The sequence below is a fragment of the Passer montanus genome, unplaced genomic scaffold (assembly GCF_014805655.1).
Source record: "Passer montanus isolate IOZ18808 unplaced genomic scaffold, ASM1480565v1 scaffold209, whole genome shotgun sequence".
Taxonomy (NCBI): Eukaryota; Metazoa; Chordata; class Aves; order Passeriformes; family Passeridae; genus Passer; species Passer montanus.
In genome coordinates this window covers 65,416-85,038 of record NW_024366692.1, presented here as the reverse complement: position 1 = coordinate 85,038, position 19,623 = coordinate 65,416, and the positions used below count along the sequence as shown (strand labels likewise).

General features: G+C 51.1%; 2 protein-coding genes across 2 annotated transcripts; both read right to left on the bottom strand.

Annotated features, from left to right (window-relative positions):
* Positions 1-1,767: 1,767 nt before the first annotated feature.
* LOC120501887 (keratinocyte proline-rich protein-like) lies at positions 1,768-5,015 on the bottom strand. Its single transcript, XM_039708664.1, has 3 exons — positions 4,966-5,015; positions 2,312-3,444; positions 1,768-2,278 (listed from the first exon to the last, which is right to left on the bottom strand). The coding sequence occupies exon 2, from the start codon at positions 3,423-3,425 to the stop codon at positions 2,517-2,519; it is 909 nt and encodes a 302-aa protein (XP_039564598.1). The 5' UTR covers positions 3,426-3,444; positions 4,966-5,015; the 3' UTR covers positions 1,768-2,278; positions 2,312-2,516.
* Positions 5,016-8,720: 3,705 nt separating this feature from the next.
* LOC120501895 (keratin-associated protein 10-6-like) lies at positions 8,721-11,888 on the bottom strand. Its single transcript, XM_039708674.1, has 2 exons — positions 11,791-11,888; positions 8,721-10,453 (listed from the first exon to the last, which is right to left on the bottom strand). The coding sequence occupies exon 2, from the start codon at positions 10,431-10,433 to the stop codon at positions 8,721-8,723; it is 1,713 nt and encodes a 570-aa protein (XP_039564608.1). The 5' UTR covers positions 10,434-10,453; positions 11,791-11,888.
* Positions 11,889-19,623: the final 7,735 nt, after the last annotated feature.

Genomic DNA, 19,623 nt, shown 5'->3' with positions numbered 1-19,623 from the left:
AGTATTCTGGAATTAGTGTTTTATGGAACTAATTTTGAATTTTATGGAATTCATGGTAATTTGGGGATTCTTCAGGTGGGAAGGACTCCTGCCCAAACCTGGCACGGGATTTTCAGGATGTCTCTGGAATATCCCCACTGAGGGAGATCCCAACATTCCCTGGACAATCTGTTCCAGTGGAAATTCCTGGGAATCTGTTCCTGCCCCTGGAAATTCCCCCAGGCTGAGCCGAAGCCAATTTTGGGGTGATTTTTGAGGAGAAATCGATTGGTTTGCTTCATGAATACGCAAAACACCCAGAGTTAGCCTGGAGAACAACATCCTGTTTATTTGTGGAATTTATTCCATGCAGGGGGGAATACTCCAGAGCTGCTCCGAGCCCCGAGGTGTTTTCCTGGGATAATTTGTTATTTATATCACAAGGAGAAAACACTTTGCATGCATAAATTACTCACGAATATTCCTGAGGCGTTTTGACATCCCTACGTTTTGTGGGAACCTCATTATCAGGATTATTTCCCTCATCCCGTCCCAAAAGACAATCCCAGCTTCTCACAGAATTCCAAAAAAAAATTTGGGGTTTGAATTCCTCCTTCCCAATCGAGGCCGATCCCATTGAGATTTTTTTATTGGGGTTATGATTTCGTATTGGAATAGGATTATTTATGATTATAATTTGCAGATTATTGGGAATATATGATGTCAGTTTACAGGAAAAAAACTGATATCAGGAACCTGGGGTGGGAGTTTCGATTCCCTTTGATTTCTGGGAGCGGAAACTCCTTTGGGAATCGGGAATGGGATTTTTTGAGATTCAGGCATGGGATTTTTTGGGCTACAGGGATGGGATTTTTTGTGGTGAGGATGGCATTTTTTAGGATTCAGGATTGGGATCTTTTGGGATTCAGGATTGGGATTTTTGGGATGAGGATGGGATTTTCTGGGATTCAGGAATGGGATTTTTTGGGTTGGGGATGGGATTCCCTGCGCAGTTCTCCCCTGTGGCCACCAGGCGGCAGCACCGCCCCGCGGCGCTGTTGGGTTCCCGGTCGCCTTTTCCAGGTCTGTGACTCTTCCAAGGGCAGATCCCACCCGGAAAACCTCGGGATGAGGGAGGGACAGGGGAGCAGGAGAGCCTGAGCAACGTCCTCGTGTGGAGACAACGGAATTACGGCAAAATTTCGCTGCTGCTTTGAGACAGCTGCTTTTTATTTTGTCCTCGCAACACAGCTCCGTTATCAGCAGCAAACCCACGGAATCAGGAGCTCAGATTTTTACAATTTAACCTTTTCCTGCTGATCCTTCCCCTCTTCCCCATTTTTTCCTCTCCTACTGGGAGGAAAGGCTGAGGGAATTGGGAATATCCAGCCTGAAGAAGCTTTGGGGTGACCCTACTGTGGCCTTGAAGGGAAATTTGAGATTTTTTTTTTTTTGTTTGGTTTGGTTTTTATTGTTGGGTTTTGTTTTTGTTTTTTTTTCCCCAAGGACCTGGAGTGCCAGGAAAGGGGGAATGGGTTCAGCTTGACAGGGGGGAGTTTAGGTTGGATACTGGGAAGGAATTCCCGAGGAACTTCATCCCCTCCCCCCAGTAAATCCATGGTAGTGAACCCAGCCCTAAAATTGTGATTATTTCCCTTATTTTACACAAAAGGAGCAGTGAAACAACAGGGAAAGGCTTTTTTTCCCAGCAGTAGGAATTAAAAACTGTTTAAAAAGATGGAAAATAATTCAGGCAGAGAGCAGGAATCAGCTGTAACCTGAGTTTAATGTGAGCGGTACAACCAGAGTGAAACTGATCCCACAACATAAAAACAGGGCGCAGACGTTGTCATGAAGGTGTTGGGGTGAGGCTCGAGTGGTTCAGAGCTCTTCAACCTCTACCCAACACCTTCCTGGTGCTGGAAAATCCAAATTTGGGGTCGAATAAAATGGGAGATTTGCTCTGTGAGTGGAACATGGGTACAATATGGGGTGAAACCAGGCTTGGGGAGCAGGACTGGGAATGGAGGGGGGATCATCCCAAACCAACCCTGGGCTCCAAGGGCAGTGGGGAATCACCCCAAACCAAACCCAGGCTCCAACTAGGGGGGATCACCCCAAATCAAACCCGGGCTCCAACCAGGGGTGATCACCCCAAACCAAACCAGGGCTCCATGGAGGGGGGATCACCCCAAACTTGGGCTCCAACCAGGGGGGATCACCCCAAACCAAACCTGGGTTCCGTTGAGGGGGGATAACCCCAAACCTGGGCTCCAAGGAAGGGGGAATCACCCCAAACCTGGGCTCCAAGGAAGGGGAAATCACCCCAAACCTGGGCTCCAAGGAAGGGGGAATCACCCCATGAGGATCATCCCAAACCTGGGCTCCATGGAGAGGGGAAATCACCCCAAAACTGGGCTCCAAGGAGTGGGGAGATCACCCCAACCACGGGCTCAAGGCGGGGATCACCCCATGGGCATCACCCCAAACCCTGGGCTCCATCTCCCGCGGCATTCCCGACTTTTCCCGCCCCTCCCTCACCAGAGCCACTTGGAAGCGGAGCGGCTTTTCTTGGAGTGGCTGGAGCGCTTGGCCCCGGCCGGGGCCAGCCGGGAGGGCCGCGGGGCGCCCCGGGGGTGGTGGTGGCCACAGCGGGACTTGCTCAGGTGCTGCGCGGAGCAGCTCCTGCCCTTGGTCGCCTCAAGCGGCAGCGAGCCCTTGGCCACTGCCCGGAGCGGGGGACACTCCTTGGTGGCCTTGGTGACACCGTGCGTGGCGGTGGCGGTGGCGCTGCTCAGGCGCTGCTCCGAGGAGCAGCAGGTGACAAATTCCTGCGTCGGGTACCCCTTGGAGCAGCGGTGCGGGTCGACCCCGGCCAGCTGCTCCTGCAGGAAGGAGCGAGTGACGCTCTGCTGCGGGGGACACTCGGTGACACCTCGCAGCGGCAGCGAGTAGCCGCCGCTCAGCTCGGGGCAGCGCGGGAGGCACGTGGCCACCTTGTGCGAGCGGCACTCGCCGCGGCACGACGCCGAGGAGCAGCGGATGCCGCACGGGGGGAAGCGCAGCCGGCCCGGCTCGGGGCAGCGCGGAGCGCATGGCGGGAGGCTCTTGGCCACGCGTTTCTTGGCGCCGCGGGGGCTCTGCGGGGCCGGCAGGGTCTGGGGGATTCCGGAGCCCCTCGGGCGGGGCAGCAGCCGCGTGGTCTCGCAGGGCTCAGGGTAGAGCAGGAGACATTTCTGCACCAGCGGCTGGCACGGCAGCAGCGACATCGCGGTGGCACCTTGGGGACAGCTCTGCCAGCGCGGCGCCGGGCCCTTGGTGATGCTCAGGGGGTGGCAGGTGTTGGCGAAGGGCTCAGGGTGAGCCGGGCATGGCGGGAGCAGCTCGGGGATGAATTTGGGGCCCGGCAGGAGGAGCGGCGTGCAGCGCTCGCCGGGGCAGTGCATGGCGGAGCAGGGTTCAGAGCTGTGGGAAAGAAAACAGTGATTTTTTTTGGTCTTTTTTGGTGATTCAGCAGCAAAGCTCGCCCGCACGCCCCGCTCTCCTCGCGGCCCGTGACTCAAAGCAGGGCGTGTTTGGGAGGGGAGAGAAAATTCTGTCCTCGGCTCCAGGTTCTGCTCTCGAAAGCCTGAAAAAATCCGGAATTTCAGCCAGGCCGGTTCGTGCCACCCTCCAAACCGCGGTGTTTCACCTCCCGAGCTTTTGGGCGACTCCCGAGCACCTCGGGGCCCTCCCTGGGTCACCCTTTCAAGTTGAGCTCCCGTGAGATGAAAGACGAGCCAAAATTACAGGTGTGGCCACCCTATAATAGCTGGGTGTAGCCACGAAGCCACGCCGAGGCTCAGGAAGGGTTTGGGGCTCTCTGGAGCTCTGATCTCACAGGGATTTGGGGTCTGGGATGGGGCAGGAACAGCCGTGGATCTCTCTTAGGGCAAATCTCGGGGTTTTTTTTTAGCAAATGCAGCAAAATTTTCGGTGGAGGAAAGGCAAAAATTAAGGCAAAACCCCAAGTGGATAAAAGGATTAAATACCCCAGAAGATTTGGGGTTGGAATGGACACGGAGCAGGTGACATAGGGTTGGACATAGCTCCAGCTTCACTGATTTTGGGAGAATTGCACCCAATAAATCAGCCCCCAGTGCTGCATCACTGTTCTCCTCTGAAAAGTCTTCCTTTTTCTTGGAAGTCATAGGAAAAAACATCCTGCTCCACAAAAACTCCCATTTTAGGGAGTTTTCCCAGGTCCAAGCAGGATTATTTTGACCAAAAATGGTTTCATTCCAATATTATTTTTTTTTAGAGCTAAGCACTAAATTAAAAAAAAAAAATCTACATTGTAGATTGTGTAAAAAAAAAATAAATTAAAGTTATATATTTTCTAAGCACCCCGAATTCTATCATTCCAGGGTTTAAGGTTTCATCTTCCCAAATCCTAAACCGAGACAGAGTCACGTGTCCGGCTGGTTAGGAAAACTCGTTATCATCACAATCAAAACAATCATTGTCCAATAAAAACAACAATGGCAGCAATTACCGCAACAGCCGAAGCTCATTAGAACAAAGCGCCTCTTAATTAGGGAGATTGTTTATGCTTCCCACTCGTTTTTAGGGGGTTTAGCCGGGAATTTTTAGGAATTGGGGATTTTTCCCGTCTGAAATTCCGTCAGCTCCTTGCTTTGGTCGGGGAAAAAAAAAAATTCTCTGTTTGGAATTCCATAAAAGCAGAAGGGAATTCCTCCGGTTCCTTCGGAGGAGACTTCTTGGCTCTTCCCATCCCACGCCCGATTCCCGCCGGGTTCCAGCCCTTTACGGACCCAAATCCTACCGGGAAAAAAAGCAGGAAAACCCCCCCAAAAATCCCATTCCCTAGGGAATTTCTTCCCCATTTTTCCTCAGAGCAGCTCCCGCCGGAAGAGCTGTGTATCCCAAAAAGGTGGAGGAGCATTCGGGGATAAAAAGGAGAATTTTGGGAGTTCCAGGACTTACCCAGGTCATGAGGGGGAAGAGCTGGAGAGAAGAGCCCGGGAAAGGCCTGGGCTGGCCGGGTTTTTATGGAGCCCGGGAATGCCCCAGGGAATTTTGAGGAGGTTGGGTTTGGCTTTAATTGCACCCCAAACCCGGCCACGTGCGGCTCTGGCTCCCAGGGATGTCCTGGATCACCGGGATCCAAGAGGCTGGGCCAGCAAAAAAAACGACTGGAAAATCAGAGATCCTCAGGGGTGCTAAATTTTCCCGAAATTCCAGCCGAAACAGCCCTTTACACCCCCCCCCCCCCCCAAAAAAAAAAAAAAAACAAAAAAACCCCAAACAAATAAAAAACCTGGAAAACCAAGGATCCTCAGAGGTGTCAAATTTTCCTGAAAATCCAGCTGAAACAGCCCTTTCCATTCCCCCCGCAAAAAAACCAAAAAATCAACCAACCAACCAGCCAAAAAACCTTGGAAAATCGAGGATTTTCTGGGATGCCAAATTTTCCCAAAATTCCAGCCAAACCAGTCCTTTCCACTCCCCCCCCCCCCAAAAAAAAAAAAATCCCAGTGGATCCCAGCCAAGGGAAAAGAAGGAATTCCTCATTCCCAGGGGAGCTGCAGGCAGGAATCCCTTTGAAAATCCATCCAGGAAGGACTCGGGGCATCCCATAATTAGTGGGACACGCGGATTCTTTCCCGGGAATCCAGGGGAGACAGGAGGGATCATCAGGACAGCTCCCAAAAATTCCCTGTCTCAAAGGGGCCAGTGCTGCCCCGGCACCACAAAGAGGGGAAAGGAGCAGGCTCATCCCAAAAAAAACCCCAAATTCCCATTTCCTGCTCCATGCCCTTTGTTCCCCGTTTGTCCCACAAGAAAACCCCAGGGAAAATGAGCAGGACTGGGAATGCCGACTTTGGGAGTCACTTCTGCATGAGGGAAGGGGCCTGGAATTTGGGGGTTTGGGGGTGGTTTTTTTTGGTTTTTTGGGGGTTTTTTTTGGTCCCTTGGATTTTATTTTTTTTTTTGTTCCCTTTTATATGAATCGGACACTTTTGAATTGTAGGGATTCAGGTGAGGTGCCTGAAAAAGAGGGGAATTTTCATGGAATGTCCTCCTTGGAAGGGACCAAATCCAACTCCGGGCCCTGCGCAGAATTTCCAAAATTCCCAAAACTGGGAAAACGCTCCTGGAACCTTGGGAATGTGACCATTGGTCGGTGCCCAGCCAAAGAATTCCATGACTAGAATATCAGAATATTTGGAGTATTGGAATATTGAAATATTGGAATATTTGGAGTATCTTAATATTTAAATATTGGAATATTTGGATTTTGGAATATTGTGGTATTTGGATACTGGAATATTGGATTATTGGAATAATTGAATATTAGAGTGTTGGAGTATAGGAATACTGAAATATTTAAACATTTGAATATTGGAGTATTTGAATACTAGATTATTTGAATATTGGAGTATTTGAACATTGGAATTTTGGAATATTTGGAATATCAAGCTCCAAACTATGACCCGCGACCTAAATTTCCCATTTTATTTCCTGCTTTCCCAGGAGCCTGGAGGCAGCCTTGTGATTTCCATTTAATTTCCTGGCAGCACAGGAAATCCCAGGGACAGGGCGCCGGCCTTCCAGGCGGATCCCAACATTCCAAGGGATCAAGGGAGGAACCCGAAGGCAAATCCCGGCTCCAGCCCGGATTCCTCTCACTTTTATGGATTCTCCCTGCCCTGAACAACAACAACAACAACGAACTTTTTAATGCTGAATTCCCTGACCCGAAATTCTGGGAATAAACAAGCGTCGGAGCGTGGGTTAGGCCAGGTTTTATGGGAATTCCTTGGGAAGCTCGGGATCAAGGAGAGCTCCTAATTCCTGGTTGTGTGTGCCCAGTGCAGGGAGCGGAGCATTAACGTGTGACCTGGCATTAAAAAAAGTTCTTAATTAGCACCCAATGTCCTTAATTAACATTTGCGAGGCCCTTTCATCTCCTGGTGTCTCCTGGGAAATTTTGGGGGGGGGGGGGGGTCATTTTTCCCAATTAAACGCTGGGGAAACTGAGGCACGGCTGAGTCAGGGCCAACCCCGTCCAAAACATCCCCAAATCCTGCTGACCCCAAAATCCAGGATCCACCCCCAAAGGAGGATTTTCTGGAAGATTCCGTGGGAAAAGCCACAAGGCCACCCTGAGATGGGACAACTTCTGCAAAGGTCATGGAGGGGCTGGGAATGTTGGGAAGGTTGGGAATGTGGAGACCCCAGAACCCCTCCAGGATCTGCAGGGGCTCCAGAGAGGCTGGAGAGGAAATTTTCCTCAGGAACTGCAGGGACAGGACACAGGGAATGGGGTCAGGGGGACAAGAGGGGAATTTGGGTGGGATTTTGGGAAGGAATTGTTCTCTGCGAGGGTCCCAGGTGATTCCATGGATTTCCCATCCCTGGAAGTGCCCAAGGCCAGGTTGGACCCACCTGGGAGAGGGGAAGGTCCCTGCCCATGGAACTGGGGGGGATTTAAGGTTCCTTTCCACCCCAAACCATTCCAGAATTCCCTGGGCCAGTTTGGATGGGATTTTAGGGATAAATCCTTCCCTGGCCCAGGTTATTCCAAGGATTCCCCATCCCTGGGAATGTCCAGGGCCAGGCTGGAGCCACCTGGGATAGGGGAATGTCCCTGCCTGTGGAATGGGATGATTTTGACATCTCTCCAACCCAAAGCATTCCAGGACTTTATCCTAATTTTAGTGGATCCAACAGATCCCTGAAACCCAAACCATTCCAGGATTTTATCCCGATTTTAAGCGGATCCAACAGGTCCCTGAAACCCAAACCATTCCAGGATTTTCCCCCTCAGTTTCTGGGGGATCTGGAGGGTTGGATTGTGGGATCATGCCTGGCTCTGGGGGTGGCAGATTTTCAACATTCCCTGCTGGAAACAAACCCCAAACTCCCAGGAAAAGGAGGCACCGGGATCTCCCAACACTTCCAGGAGCTCTTGGACAACTCCAGGTGGCACCAGGAGGTCACCGAGGCAGGGAGGGGCAGGACAAGATGCGGGACAGCGTCCCCAGCCCGGCCACACCCTCCTGTCCCCTCTGGTCACCTCGTGAGCTCCTGCTCATTTTCCTAATGATGGGGCTCATCCATGGCTTTTTCTAGCCTGGATTTTGCTGGACTTAATAAATAAATATTTAATATTAAACAAATATTTAATATTAAACAAATATTCCCATTAAATAATTTTATATTGAATAAATATTTCTATTAAATAAATATTTCACATTAAATAAAGATGTCACGTTAAATAAATATAATAGTATTAAATATTTATAATGTGAATTTAAAATAATCATAATAATATTAAATAAATATTTCTTTAATTAAATAAAAAAACACCAAGAGGCAGAAACTCAAGATTTTAATCCGAGGTCAGACAAGAATGTTTATTTAAGTTTATACATATATATGTAAAATAATAGTATATTTCTGTAAATAAATTTGTTTTCAGTGCACATCTTCAACATAAAGAATTTAATGAATTACCTTTCTATTGAAACGTTTATAAAACAACCCTGCTATAACTTTCATTATTTCAAAGAGTTTTCATTTCAAGTTGTGTTTTTTATCTTGATCAAAGAATACAAACTTGGCAAGGAACATTTGGGGAATTGCTGTTTGGGGACTCTGCGGGAGTCAGGGGTTAAAAAACCAGGGAATTCTGGCCAGGTTCCCAGGGATTATCCTTGTCACACACCTGGTGGTCACCAGGGCCACTTGGGGGCTGAGCAGTATTTCTTGGAGTGGCTGGAGATCTTCACTCCACCGGACTGCTGGGGGACACACTTGGTGGCACTTTGCTGGGGGACACATTTGGTCACACACTGCTGGGGGACACCAACTGTGCCACACTGCTGAGTGACACTCTTGGTCACACATTGCTGGGGGACACACTTCGTGGCACTTTGCTGGGGGATGCATTTGGTCACACACTGCTGGGGGACCCCAACTGTGCCACACTGCTGAGTGACACTCTTGGTCACACATTGCTGCGGGACACACTTGGTGGCCCTTTGCTGGGGGACACACTTCGTGGCACTTTGCTGGGGGATGCACTTGGTCGTACCTTGCTGGGGGACGCATTTGGTCACACACTGCTGGGGGACCCCAACTGTGCCACACTGCTGAGTGACACTCTTGGTCACACATTGCTGCGGGACACACTTGGTGGCCCTTTGCTGGGGGACACAAACTGTCCTATACTTCTGGGTGGCACCTTTGGTGGCACTTTGCTGGGGGACACAAACTGTCCTATACTTCTGGGTGACACCTTTGGTGGCACTTTGCTGGGGGATGCACTTGGTCATACCTTGCTGGGGGACACATTTGGTCACACACTGCTGGGGGACACAGATTGTCCCACATTGCTGGGGCACACACCTGATGGCACTTTGCTGGGGGACACCCTTGGTCACACACTGCTGGGGGACACACTTGATGGCACTTTGCTGGGGGACACATTTGGTGGCACTTTGCTGGGGGACACAAATTGTCCCACACTGCTGGGGGACACCCTTGGTGGCACTTTGCTGGGGGACACAAACCATCCCGCTCTGCTGCTGCTGTGGGACACAAATGCTGGCCCCACCGGTGTCACACTGCTGGGGGACACACTTGGTGACACACCTGCTGTGCCACTGCTGGGGGACACTGGCGGTGACACTCTGCTGCTGCTGGGGGACAGGCGCTGTCACCCACTGGTACGAGACGCCCCGGGTCGCGCGCTGCTGGGGGACACAGCTGGTGACACACCTGGGGACACCCTGCTGGGGACAGACGCTGGTCACGCACTGCTGGGGGACGCACCTGGTGGCACTCTGCTGCTGTGGGACACCCTTGGTGACGAACGGCGGCCGCGGCACGCAGGTGGTGACACACCTGGGGACAATCTTCTGCTGCTGGGGGACGCACTCAGGCGGTGGCACCTGCAGCTGCTGCGGCACGCACTGGGTGACGCCGGTGACACCCGCGCCGCCCGTCACGCGCTGCTGCGGCACGCAGGTGGTGACACACCTGGGGACAATCTTCTGCTGCTGGGGGACGGGCGGGCAGTACTGTGGCACCCGCAGCTGCTGTGGCACGCACTGGGTCACCCCCACCTGGTGTGGCACGCACTGGGTGACGCGCTGCTGCGGTGGCACGTACGTTGTCACCCGCCTGGGGACAGTCTGCTGGTGCAGGAGGTGCTGGGGCACGCAGGGGGGTCTGTGGAGCTGGCAGGGTGGCACAGCCTGGGTGACACTCTGCTGCTGGCACACGCTGGAGGACATCGCCCGCTGCAGGGGCACCTGGCAGGGCACAGCCTGTGGGATGCAGGTGGTGGAGTGCCATCGCTGAGCCGGGAAGGGGACGCCAGGGGACAGCGCCACGGGGTCCTGGTAGAGCGGAGTGAGGTGCTGGTGCAGGTGGCAGGACATCTTGGGGACACGTGGCAGGACTGGAAGGACACAGACGGGGTTGGAATCAGGTGAGGTTTGAGGTCCCTCCCAACACAACCTTTTTGGTGGCACTCTGGTGCCCAAACCTTGGGGACACGTCCCAGCTGTGTCACAGCCCCAGCTGGTGGAGGTCTCAGGGACATCTTGGGGACATTTGAAGGACACGGTGGGGTTGGAATGAGGTGAATTTCAGGGTCCCTCCCCACCTGTTTGGTGACACCCAAGGACACCTGGACAGGTGAGTTCCCTGTGGTCCCCACACCTTGGGGACATGTCCCATCTGGGCCACCATCCCAACATGGCCCCAACAGCACCTGAGGGACCCAACCCTTCATTTTTAACTCTGAACCACATCCTGAAGCCAAGCTGGGGACATTCAGGGACACTCAGCACTGAATGTCATGTAAAAAAACCCCAATTAATTTAATTAATTAATTATCTAAAACTTCCCAAACTTCCCCTTTTCAGGAGGAAATCTGTGATTCAGGCACTCAACAGCGAACCACAAGAATCCTTTCCCACTCCATCACAGAAATTCCAACCAATCAATTTTAAAAACCTCTCCCAAATTGCACTTTTTATATGGGAAAATCAGGAATAAATCTGAATTTTGTAATCCCAGAATCCCAAAGTGCTTTAGGTCAGAAGGGACATCAAAGGTCAAGTCAAACCCTGCCATGGGACACCTTCCACTATCTGAGCCTGACCTGGGACATTTCCAAGAATGGGAAATCCATGGAACATCCCATGCCAGACTCTCCTCACTCTCACAAGGAACAATTCCCTCCCAAACCCAACCTAAATTCCTTCACTTTCACTTTTACCCCATTCCCCATTTTCCTGTCACTCCAGCTCCTGATGGAAAGTCCCTCCAATCACCCATTCTTGCAGGGGATGTTCTCCCTGAAATCCACCAATCCCACCCCAAAACGAGCTGGTATTTTTCCTAAAACCACCCCAGATCTCTTCCTGGAATCAGCCAATCCCACCCCAAAACGAGCTGGTATTTTTTCCAAAGCCACCCCAGATCTCTGCTTGGAATCCACCAATCCCACCCCAAACTGAGGTGTTATTTTTCCTAAAACCGCTCTGGATCTTTCATTGGAATCCACCAATCCCACCCCGAAACAAGCTGCTATTTCCCAAACCCACCCCAGATCTCCCCAAACCCCAATCCCAAACCCTGTCCAACTTGGCCATGTACCCTTCCTGGGATGGGGAATTTTTTCTGAGCCACCCCACCAGCCCATCCCCACTCCGGGAATCACGAATTCCCCCCGAATTCCCCATCCCAGCATCTCCAGAGGCTCAGGAACAGGACTCAAACTGGACTCACCCAACTCCCGGGGGTGGGAAGAGCTTCCAGAGGCGACCAGCGCGTCCCAGCTCCGCCAAAGCTTTTATAGGGCCGCCGGAGGAGCCGCCAGGTCCCGTAAGCCCCGTGGCCTTCCCGGAGTGAGTCGGAGCTGCCGACTCATCCCGGACAATGAGTGGTTCCATGTCAGCTTCCCAGAGTAATTACCTCGGGATAATTAATCCTCCGTGGCATTCGGAGCAGCAGCCCCAGCCCCGGGGCTGTTTGTGGGGACTGAAGCCATGGATGTGTAGGAATGGGTTTTCCAGGGGGGTTTTCCATCCTTAGGGTGGTCCCGGTTGTTGTTGGATTTGGGACAGGTTTTCCACGGGCTTCTCCAGCTCTGGGGTTTCATCTCACCCACAATGCCCGGATTTTGGGGGTGTTTGGCCAAGGTTTGGATGTGGATTTCAATCCACTGAGAGAAAACAGCAAAACAAATTCCCCCTTGTGGTGGGTGCAGCTCATTATCCATCAAAAAAAATTTTTTTTTAATTTTTTAATTAAAAACTCCAGTTCTCACCCAGCCCTGTGGTCCCAGCTCAGTGTTGGTGTCACCGGGCTGGGCACGGCTTTGTTCTGGTCCATCTCAGCTCTCCTCGGGATCATCAGAGAGAAATTGTCCCTCAGCACCGAGCAGGAAGGGCCTGCATTGATTCCTGGATTCGTTCCCGATGGAGAATTCCATAATTAAAGGAAGGTTTCACCCTCTCCGCTTCTTCCCCCATGTGGGGCACAATTACCCAAGAGCTCCCAAACCTTCTGATTCATTTTCGTGTCCGAAATATTCAGGGCCCTTTCTCCTGGCCACAAAAACCACCTGGGCGGGGCCGTTTGTCTAAGTTCACAAGAAACCACATTTTTTAATAAGAAAAATTAAAATATTCAGGCTATGACCCCTCCCTGTGGGTTTGGGCTCTGTGCTGGTGTCACCAAGGCTGGGCTTTATTTTCTCCTGGTCCCTCTCAGCTCTGCTGGAGCCAGCAGGGCCAAATTGGCCTTTTTAGGGTAATTTTGTGTCTCTATGAAACCCACAAAAGCACTGAGCAGGTTTAATGACTTAAAAAATCCATCTTCTGTTTTTTGGGGTTATGTTGTGTCACTCTGAACCCCTAAAAGCCCTGAGCAGATTTTAATCACTTTTAAAATCCATCTTCTGGGTTTTTTTGGGGTTTTTTTGCCACAATGAACCCATGAAGGTGCTGAGCAGGTCTTTAGTGACTTTAAAAATCCATTTCCCTTTTTTTGGGGGGTTTTTTTGGTGTCACAATGAACCCATAAATGCGCTGAGCAGATCTTTAGTGATCTAAAAAAAAAAAGGAATTCCTGGTTTCAGGAGTTTTTTAATCTCTGGGAGACAAGAAGATGAATGCCTGGGGAAGTCACACGGGGCTGGAGGAAGTTTATCAGCTCCTGGAGCTTTTTGTCACCTCTGGCTCCAGGTGTCCCCACGCGGGTCCCGGGACTGTCACCTGTCCCCAGAGCAGCGGGAATGTGGCCCTGGTGACTCTCAGGTGACCGGGGCAGGTGAGGCACAGCCGTTGCACAACCAGCTGGGCTGCCACCCAAAAATAAACTTCCTCCAAAAATCACGTGTGACTTTCTCACTGATTCAACTCCTTATCTCACACAAACTAAAAGAAATAAATAAATTAAAAAAAAAAAAAAAAAAAAACCCACCCAAAAAACCAAAACCAAACCAAACCAAAAAAAATAAAAACCCAAACAAACAAACAAACCAAAAAAAAACCCAAACCCCAGGAGACTATTTTTTAAAAAATCATTAAAAATCTGCTCAGTGCTTTTGTGGGTTTCATAGAGACACAAAATTACCCTAAAAAGGCCAATTTGGCCCTGCTGGCTCCAGCAGAGCTGAGAGGGACCAGGAGAAAATAAAGCCCAGCCTTGGTGACACCAGCACAGAGCCCAAACCCACAGGGAGGGGTCATAGCCTGAATATTTTAATTTTTCTTATTAAAAAATGTGGTTTCTTGTGAACTTAGACAAACGGCCCCGCCCAGGTGGTTTTTGTGGCCAGGAGAAAGGACCCCGAGTATTTCGGACATGAAAATTAATCAGGAAGTTTGGGAGCTCTTGGGTAATTGTGTCCCACATGGGGGAAGGAGCAGAGAGGGTGAACCCTCCCTTTTTCCGGGAATTCTCCAGGTTTTCCTGGTCAGCTCTGAGTGTCCAGCTCCACCTGGGCCACGAGAACGTGGCTTTGTTGTGGTTTCTCTCCTGCAGGAATCCTTTCTTTGATCTGAAGCCACAATTCCTCCGTGGCTTTCAGCTCCCATTTTGGGAGGCTGGAACCTCCCTTTGACCAAAACGAGCAGTTCACATCCATACAAATATAAACCATAAACAGATCCCATTTATATAAATTTATATTGATATTTCCAGGTCTGGACAGAGGCAGGTGGGACACCAGCAGGAATTTCCACCTGGAAAAAGTGGTTGGGCAGGTGGGAATTACTGCAGCAGGGCTGATTTTCCATCTCCAGAAGTTTCAACCCAACGCCTCAGATCTCACATTGAAAATTCACCTTTTTTTCCCCCTTTTGTCTCCTTTTGTTCTGCTGCCAGAGCTTCTATTTTCGGAGCAGGGAGGGAGTTCTGCATTCCTCATGCCTCACCCTCCAAATCCGCGTTCCTGGCTTATTAAAGGTGGGGTGGAGAATCCCCAAGGCCCCACCGGGCTCCTCCTCCCGCGGTTTTTGGGACCTCCCTCCTCCAACCCCTCCCTGCTTTAACTCCCTTCCTCCACCTTCACCTGGCGGCAGCTTTCCGGTGGGGTAAAAAGGGCAGAATTCCAAAATCCCTGAAAAGAAATCCAAGGTCATTGAGTCCAAGCTTGATCCATACCTGGACACCCAGAAAAACGTCCAGGAATTCCTCAGACACCTCCAGGGGTGGCCATTCCAAACCTCCTTGAGCCCTTCCAAAGCCTTTTCCATTTTCCATGAGGAATGTCCCCAGATTTCCCACCCTGAGCCTCCCCTGGCACAGCTCGAGGCCGTTCCCTCTTGTCCTGTCCCCATTCCCTGGGATCAGATCTGAAATCCCCCCTGGCAGATCCCAAATCCCCCCTGGCAGATCCCAAATTCCCCCAGGATCCCCCTTTTCTCCAGGATGAGCCCCCCCAGCTCCCTCAGGGTTTTCCAGACCCGTCTCCAGCTGCTCCAGCCCTTCCATGTCCCCTTTCCACGAGGACACAGAGGACCGAGTGTCACACGAGTGTCACCCGAGTGTCCCCAACCACCAGAGCGCAGCATTGGCCTGCGCAGGCGGCTCCTGGAAGATCCCTTGGGATCCTCCCTCTCTCTCGCTGTGTCTCCAGGAAAAGTTTTAATTTCGGGTTTGGCTCAGCCCAACCCCTTTTCGCCGCTGGATCTGGGAAGGAGCAGCACGGGCTGGGATTGTCCTGTCGGGAATCTGCCCCATGGAGAAGGACCTGGGGGTCCCGGTGGGCAAAAATCTGTCCTGGAGCTGCAGGGGCTCCAGGGAAGCTGGAGAGGGATTTTTCCTCAGGAATTGCAGGGACAGGACACAGGGAATGGGGTCGGGGTGACAGAGGGGGAATTTGGGTGGGATTTTGGGTAGGAATTGCTCCCTGTGAGGGTCTGGCCCAGGGAATTCCATGGATTCTCCATCCCTGGAAGTGTCCAAGGCTGGGTTGGACAGGGTTTGGAGCAGCCTGGAGTGGGGAAAGGTGTCCCTGCCCCTGGGTTGGAATTGGATGAGCTTTAAGGTCCCTTCCAACCGAAAACCATTCCAGGGTTCCAAACCATTCCAAATTATTCCATAATTCCAAACCATTCCACCATTCCAAACCATTCCACCATTCCAAACCATTCCAAAACCATTTCAAACCATTCCAAAACTATTCCATGATTCCAGACCATTTCAAACCATTCCAAACCATTCTGATTCCCGACCATTCCAAACCATTCCATGATTCCAAACCATTCCAAATCATTCCACCATTCCAGTCACAGGGCAGGGACCAAAGGAAACGTGAGGGGACGAGCAGGGACTGCACTCAGAGTAACTTTATTAATTAAATTAATTTGTAATTAAAGAGCTGCACAGGAGCTGCAGACAAGAAAAGTTCTCTCATTATGAGCAAATTCTCAATTTGGGTGATTTAACAGCGCTCAGGGCGAAATGAGAATGAAACTCCTCACCTGGGTCCCTCTTGCTTCACCCTAAAAGGGTTTTATTGCTTAATTAACTCTTGGTTTCTCTAATTAGGAGCTCTTTGTTCTGGGCCAGGCTCGGGGGAGGTTAAGCCTGGCTTTAGGGTCAGAATAACCCCGGTGACTTCTCAAAGCTCAGCTTTTTCGGGGTTTCAGCACCAATTCTTCTTCCTCCAACGTCGGCTCCATCCCTGTGCTGGGATTCCACGGGGAATAAAATCCTGGGATTTGGGGTTGGCCTCGTGCAGGTGTTGGAATGAAGCAAATGGCAAGCCCAGGGTTGTAATTTTAATTATTTTAGTGATTAACTCAGCTCGGCTTATAGAACTCATGGAAAAGACAAAATCCAAGATAAATCCTTTCCGGTTTTTAGCTCAAACCCCAATACTTGCCTTTCCCAGTGGCACCAGGAGCACCACAGAGCTGATATTCCAGAAAAAAAAGGATTTTATCCTTTTCCAAGAGGTCAGGGAGGCTGAAACCTGCCTCTGTATCCCAATTCCTCCTTGGGTGTCCCCAAGGCTGCTCCACTTTCCAGCAGGTCCTGGAAAAACCTGGGAAAGGCTGAACTCCAGCGAGGTCATTCCCAGCGAGCTCCAGAGGGGGAATGAAGCAATCGGGAATTGGGTTCTTTGATGGGATGGCTGCGGGAAGAGTTGTGGGGTTTCAGTGAGGCAATCAGAGCCCTGCGGGGGGAAATTAGGGATAAATTTAGGCTGGGAATTAGCAGGAGGTTTTCAAGAAGAGAAGAAATTAGGGATTAATTTAGGCTGGGAATTAGCAGGAGGTTTTCAGGGAGCAGCCCGGGAGGACTCAGGAACAGGCTGGGAAATCCGAAAATGGGACTCAAAACAGGGAGCGATTAACTCAGCTCGGCTTATAGAACTCATGGAAAAGACAAAATCCAAGATAAATCCTTTCCGGTTTTTAGCTCAAACCCCAATACTTGCCTTTCCCAGTGGCACCAGGAGCACCACAGAGCTGATATTCCAGAAAAAAAAGGATTTTATCCTTTTCCAAGAGGTCAGGGAGGCTGAAACCTGCCTCTGTATCCCAATTCCTCCTTGGGTGTCCCCAAGGCTGCTCCACTTTCCAGCAGGTCCTGGAAAAACCTGGGAAAGGCTGAACTCCAGCGAGGTCATTCCCAGCGAGCTCCAGAGGGGGAATGAAGCAATCGGGAATTGGGTTCTTTGATGGGATGGCTGCAGGAAGAGTTGTGGGGTTTCAGTGAGGCAATCAGAGCCCTGCGGGGGGAAATTAGGGATAAATTTAGGCTGGGAATTAGCAGGAGGTTTTCAAGAAGAGAAGAAATTAGGGATTAATTTAGGCTGGGAATTAGCAGGAGGTTTTCAGGGAGCAGCCCGGGAGGACTCAGGAACAGGCTGGGAAATCCGAAAATGGGACTCAAAACAGGGAGCAAGCTTTGGGCTGGAGTTTGGGGGATTTATGGGGAGGTTTTACAGGAGATTCCCAGTCCTGAGTCCCTGACTCAGCTGGGAAGTGCAGAGTTTTATAGGAATTGTCTGGATCCTGGAAGCCTCAGGGATCATGGAATTATGGAATGGTTTGGGGTGGAAGGGATCTTAAAAATCATCTCATTCCAACCTCTGCCATGGGACATCTTCTGCTGTCCCTGGTGGCTTCAGGCTGGAATTGGACACTTCCAGGGATGGGAAATCCTTGGAATAACCTGGGAGCCTCACAGGGATCAATTCCTCCCCAAAATCCCACCCAAATTCTCCCTCTGTCCCCCTAACCCCTGTGTCCTGTCCCTGCAGTTCCTCAGGAAAAGTCCTTCTCCAGCTTCCCTGGATCCCCTGCAGATCCTGGGGGGGTTCTGGGGTCTCCACATTCCCAACATTTCCAACAGCCTGTCAGAAAAATCAGTCAGAAAAAGACCATGGACACTCCAGATCCAGTCCTTGGATCCCACCACCCACTTGGGGGTGTCCAGGTTTTTTGGGACCTCAGATCCCATCCTGGGGTGGGCAGGGAACATTCCCACCCTCCCAGGTGGCTCTAAGCCCATCCAGCCTGGCCTTGGACACTTCCAGGGAAGCCACAAAGGTCCCGGGAGTTTGGGACAGGAGCTGCTCCAGGCTCCAGACCGATACCGGTGCTAATTAAGCCATCCAGCAGGTGCTAATTAAGCCTTTGTTTGATGAGTTCACCGCGATGTCCAGCCCGGAGCTGGACACAACAACGACATGGGCGGAGCCGAACCCTCCGGGAGCCCCGGGCCAGGCCGGGCCGGTTCGGCAGCTCCTGAGTCACGGCTGAAATCCGGCGGGGCAAAAGTTCCCGGGGATCCTCCCCTCTGTGCACAAAGGTCCTGAATCCTGGGGAAAAAATCAGGGAGAATCCATGAAATCACGAGAGAAGGATCCTCGCTGCCCCAAAAAAAATAGGATCCCTGAACTAAGGTCCCCAAATCCTGCACGGCAAAAATCAGGGGGTGTCTGTGCAGACTTGAGGGAGAGCTCCTCAGTTCCCAAAAGAATCTGATCCCTTTCCCCCAAATCCTGGATGGAAAAAAAGGTCAAGGAGCATCCAGAGAGTCCTGACTGAGGAGTTCTCACTTCCCAAAAAAATCTTGGGAATTGCATGAAAATCCCCAAATCTGAGGTGGCAAAAAAGGTCAAGGAGCATCCATGGAGCTCTAGGTGAGGTCCTCACTTCCCAAAATTCGGATCCATTTTTTTGGCAGAGTGAAGAAAAGGAGCTCTGGGACCCTTGGAGACATGGAGACGCCTCCATGACATCCCAGACGGAGCCGCCAGCTCCCTTTTGGATCTCCTGGAATAACTCCTGGGAATTCCCTGCTTGGCACCTGGGAGGTCCGTGATAAATTTGGGATTTGTGGGATCTGGATCAGCAATTCCCACCTGGGAATGCCAGGCTGGGAATTTCCTTCCCCGCCATGTTGCGATCCCTCGAATTTGTGGCGCATTTGGGACGGACTGGGAGCTCCACGTTCCTCCATTCCCTCACGTTTCTCCCGTCGTTTTCCCAAAGGTTTGGCTAAAAATAGATTTTTGTGCAATTCCCGGGGATGGGAAAAGCAATTCCACCTCTCCTCAGGGAAAAACATTCCCTCCCTTTCCAGGAGCTGACTCCATAGCCTCTTTGGGCAATATCCATGATTTTTGTGCTGAGGTTGCTGCCTGGTGACCTCCGGAGCATTTTCAGACTGGATCCAAACCAGTTTAAGGTCAGGCCACATCTCCTCATCTCCAGACAGGGTTTAGGATTAGGTTTAGGATCAGGTTTAGGTTTAGGTCTCTCCCTCCCAGCCATGGGAAGTGTTTGACTTTAATCCCTGGGCGTCGCAAGTTCTGGGTTTAAATTTGGCACTGAAATGTTCCAGAAATTCTCTATTTGTTGCTTAAATAAAAATGTCCCAAGCAGGTGGAGGTGTCCAGCTCTCTGAGGGATGGACAGCACTGAGCTCTGACCTGAGGAGGAGAATTCCCTCAGGAATATTGCACAAAAATTCGGGTGGAAGGTTGGAGGTGGTGAAATTCCCTGTCCATTCTCAAACTCATCTGCTCCGGCCTCAGCAGGGCAAAAACCAGGATCAGGGAATGATGAAATCATGGAATAATAGAATCAGGGA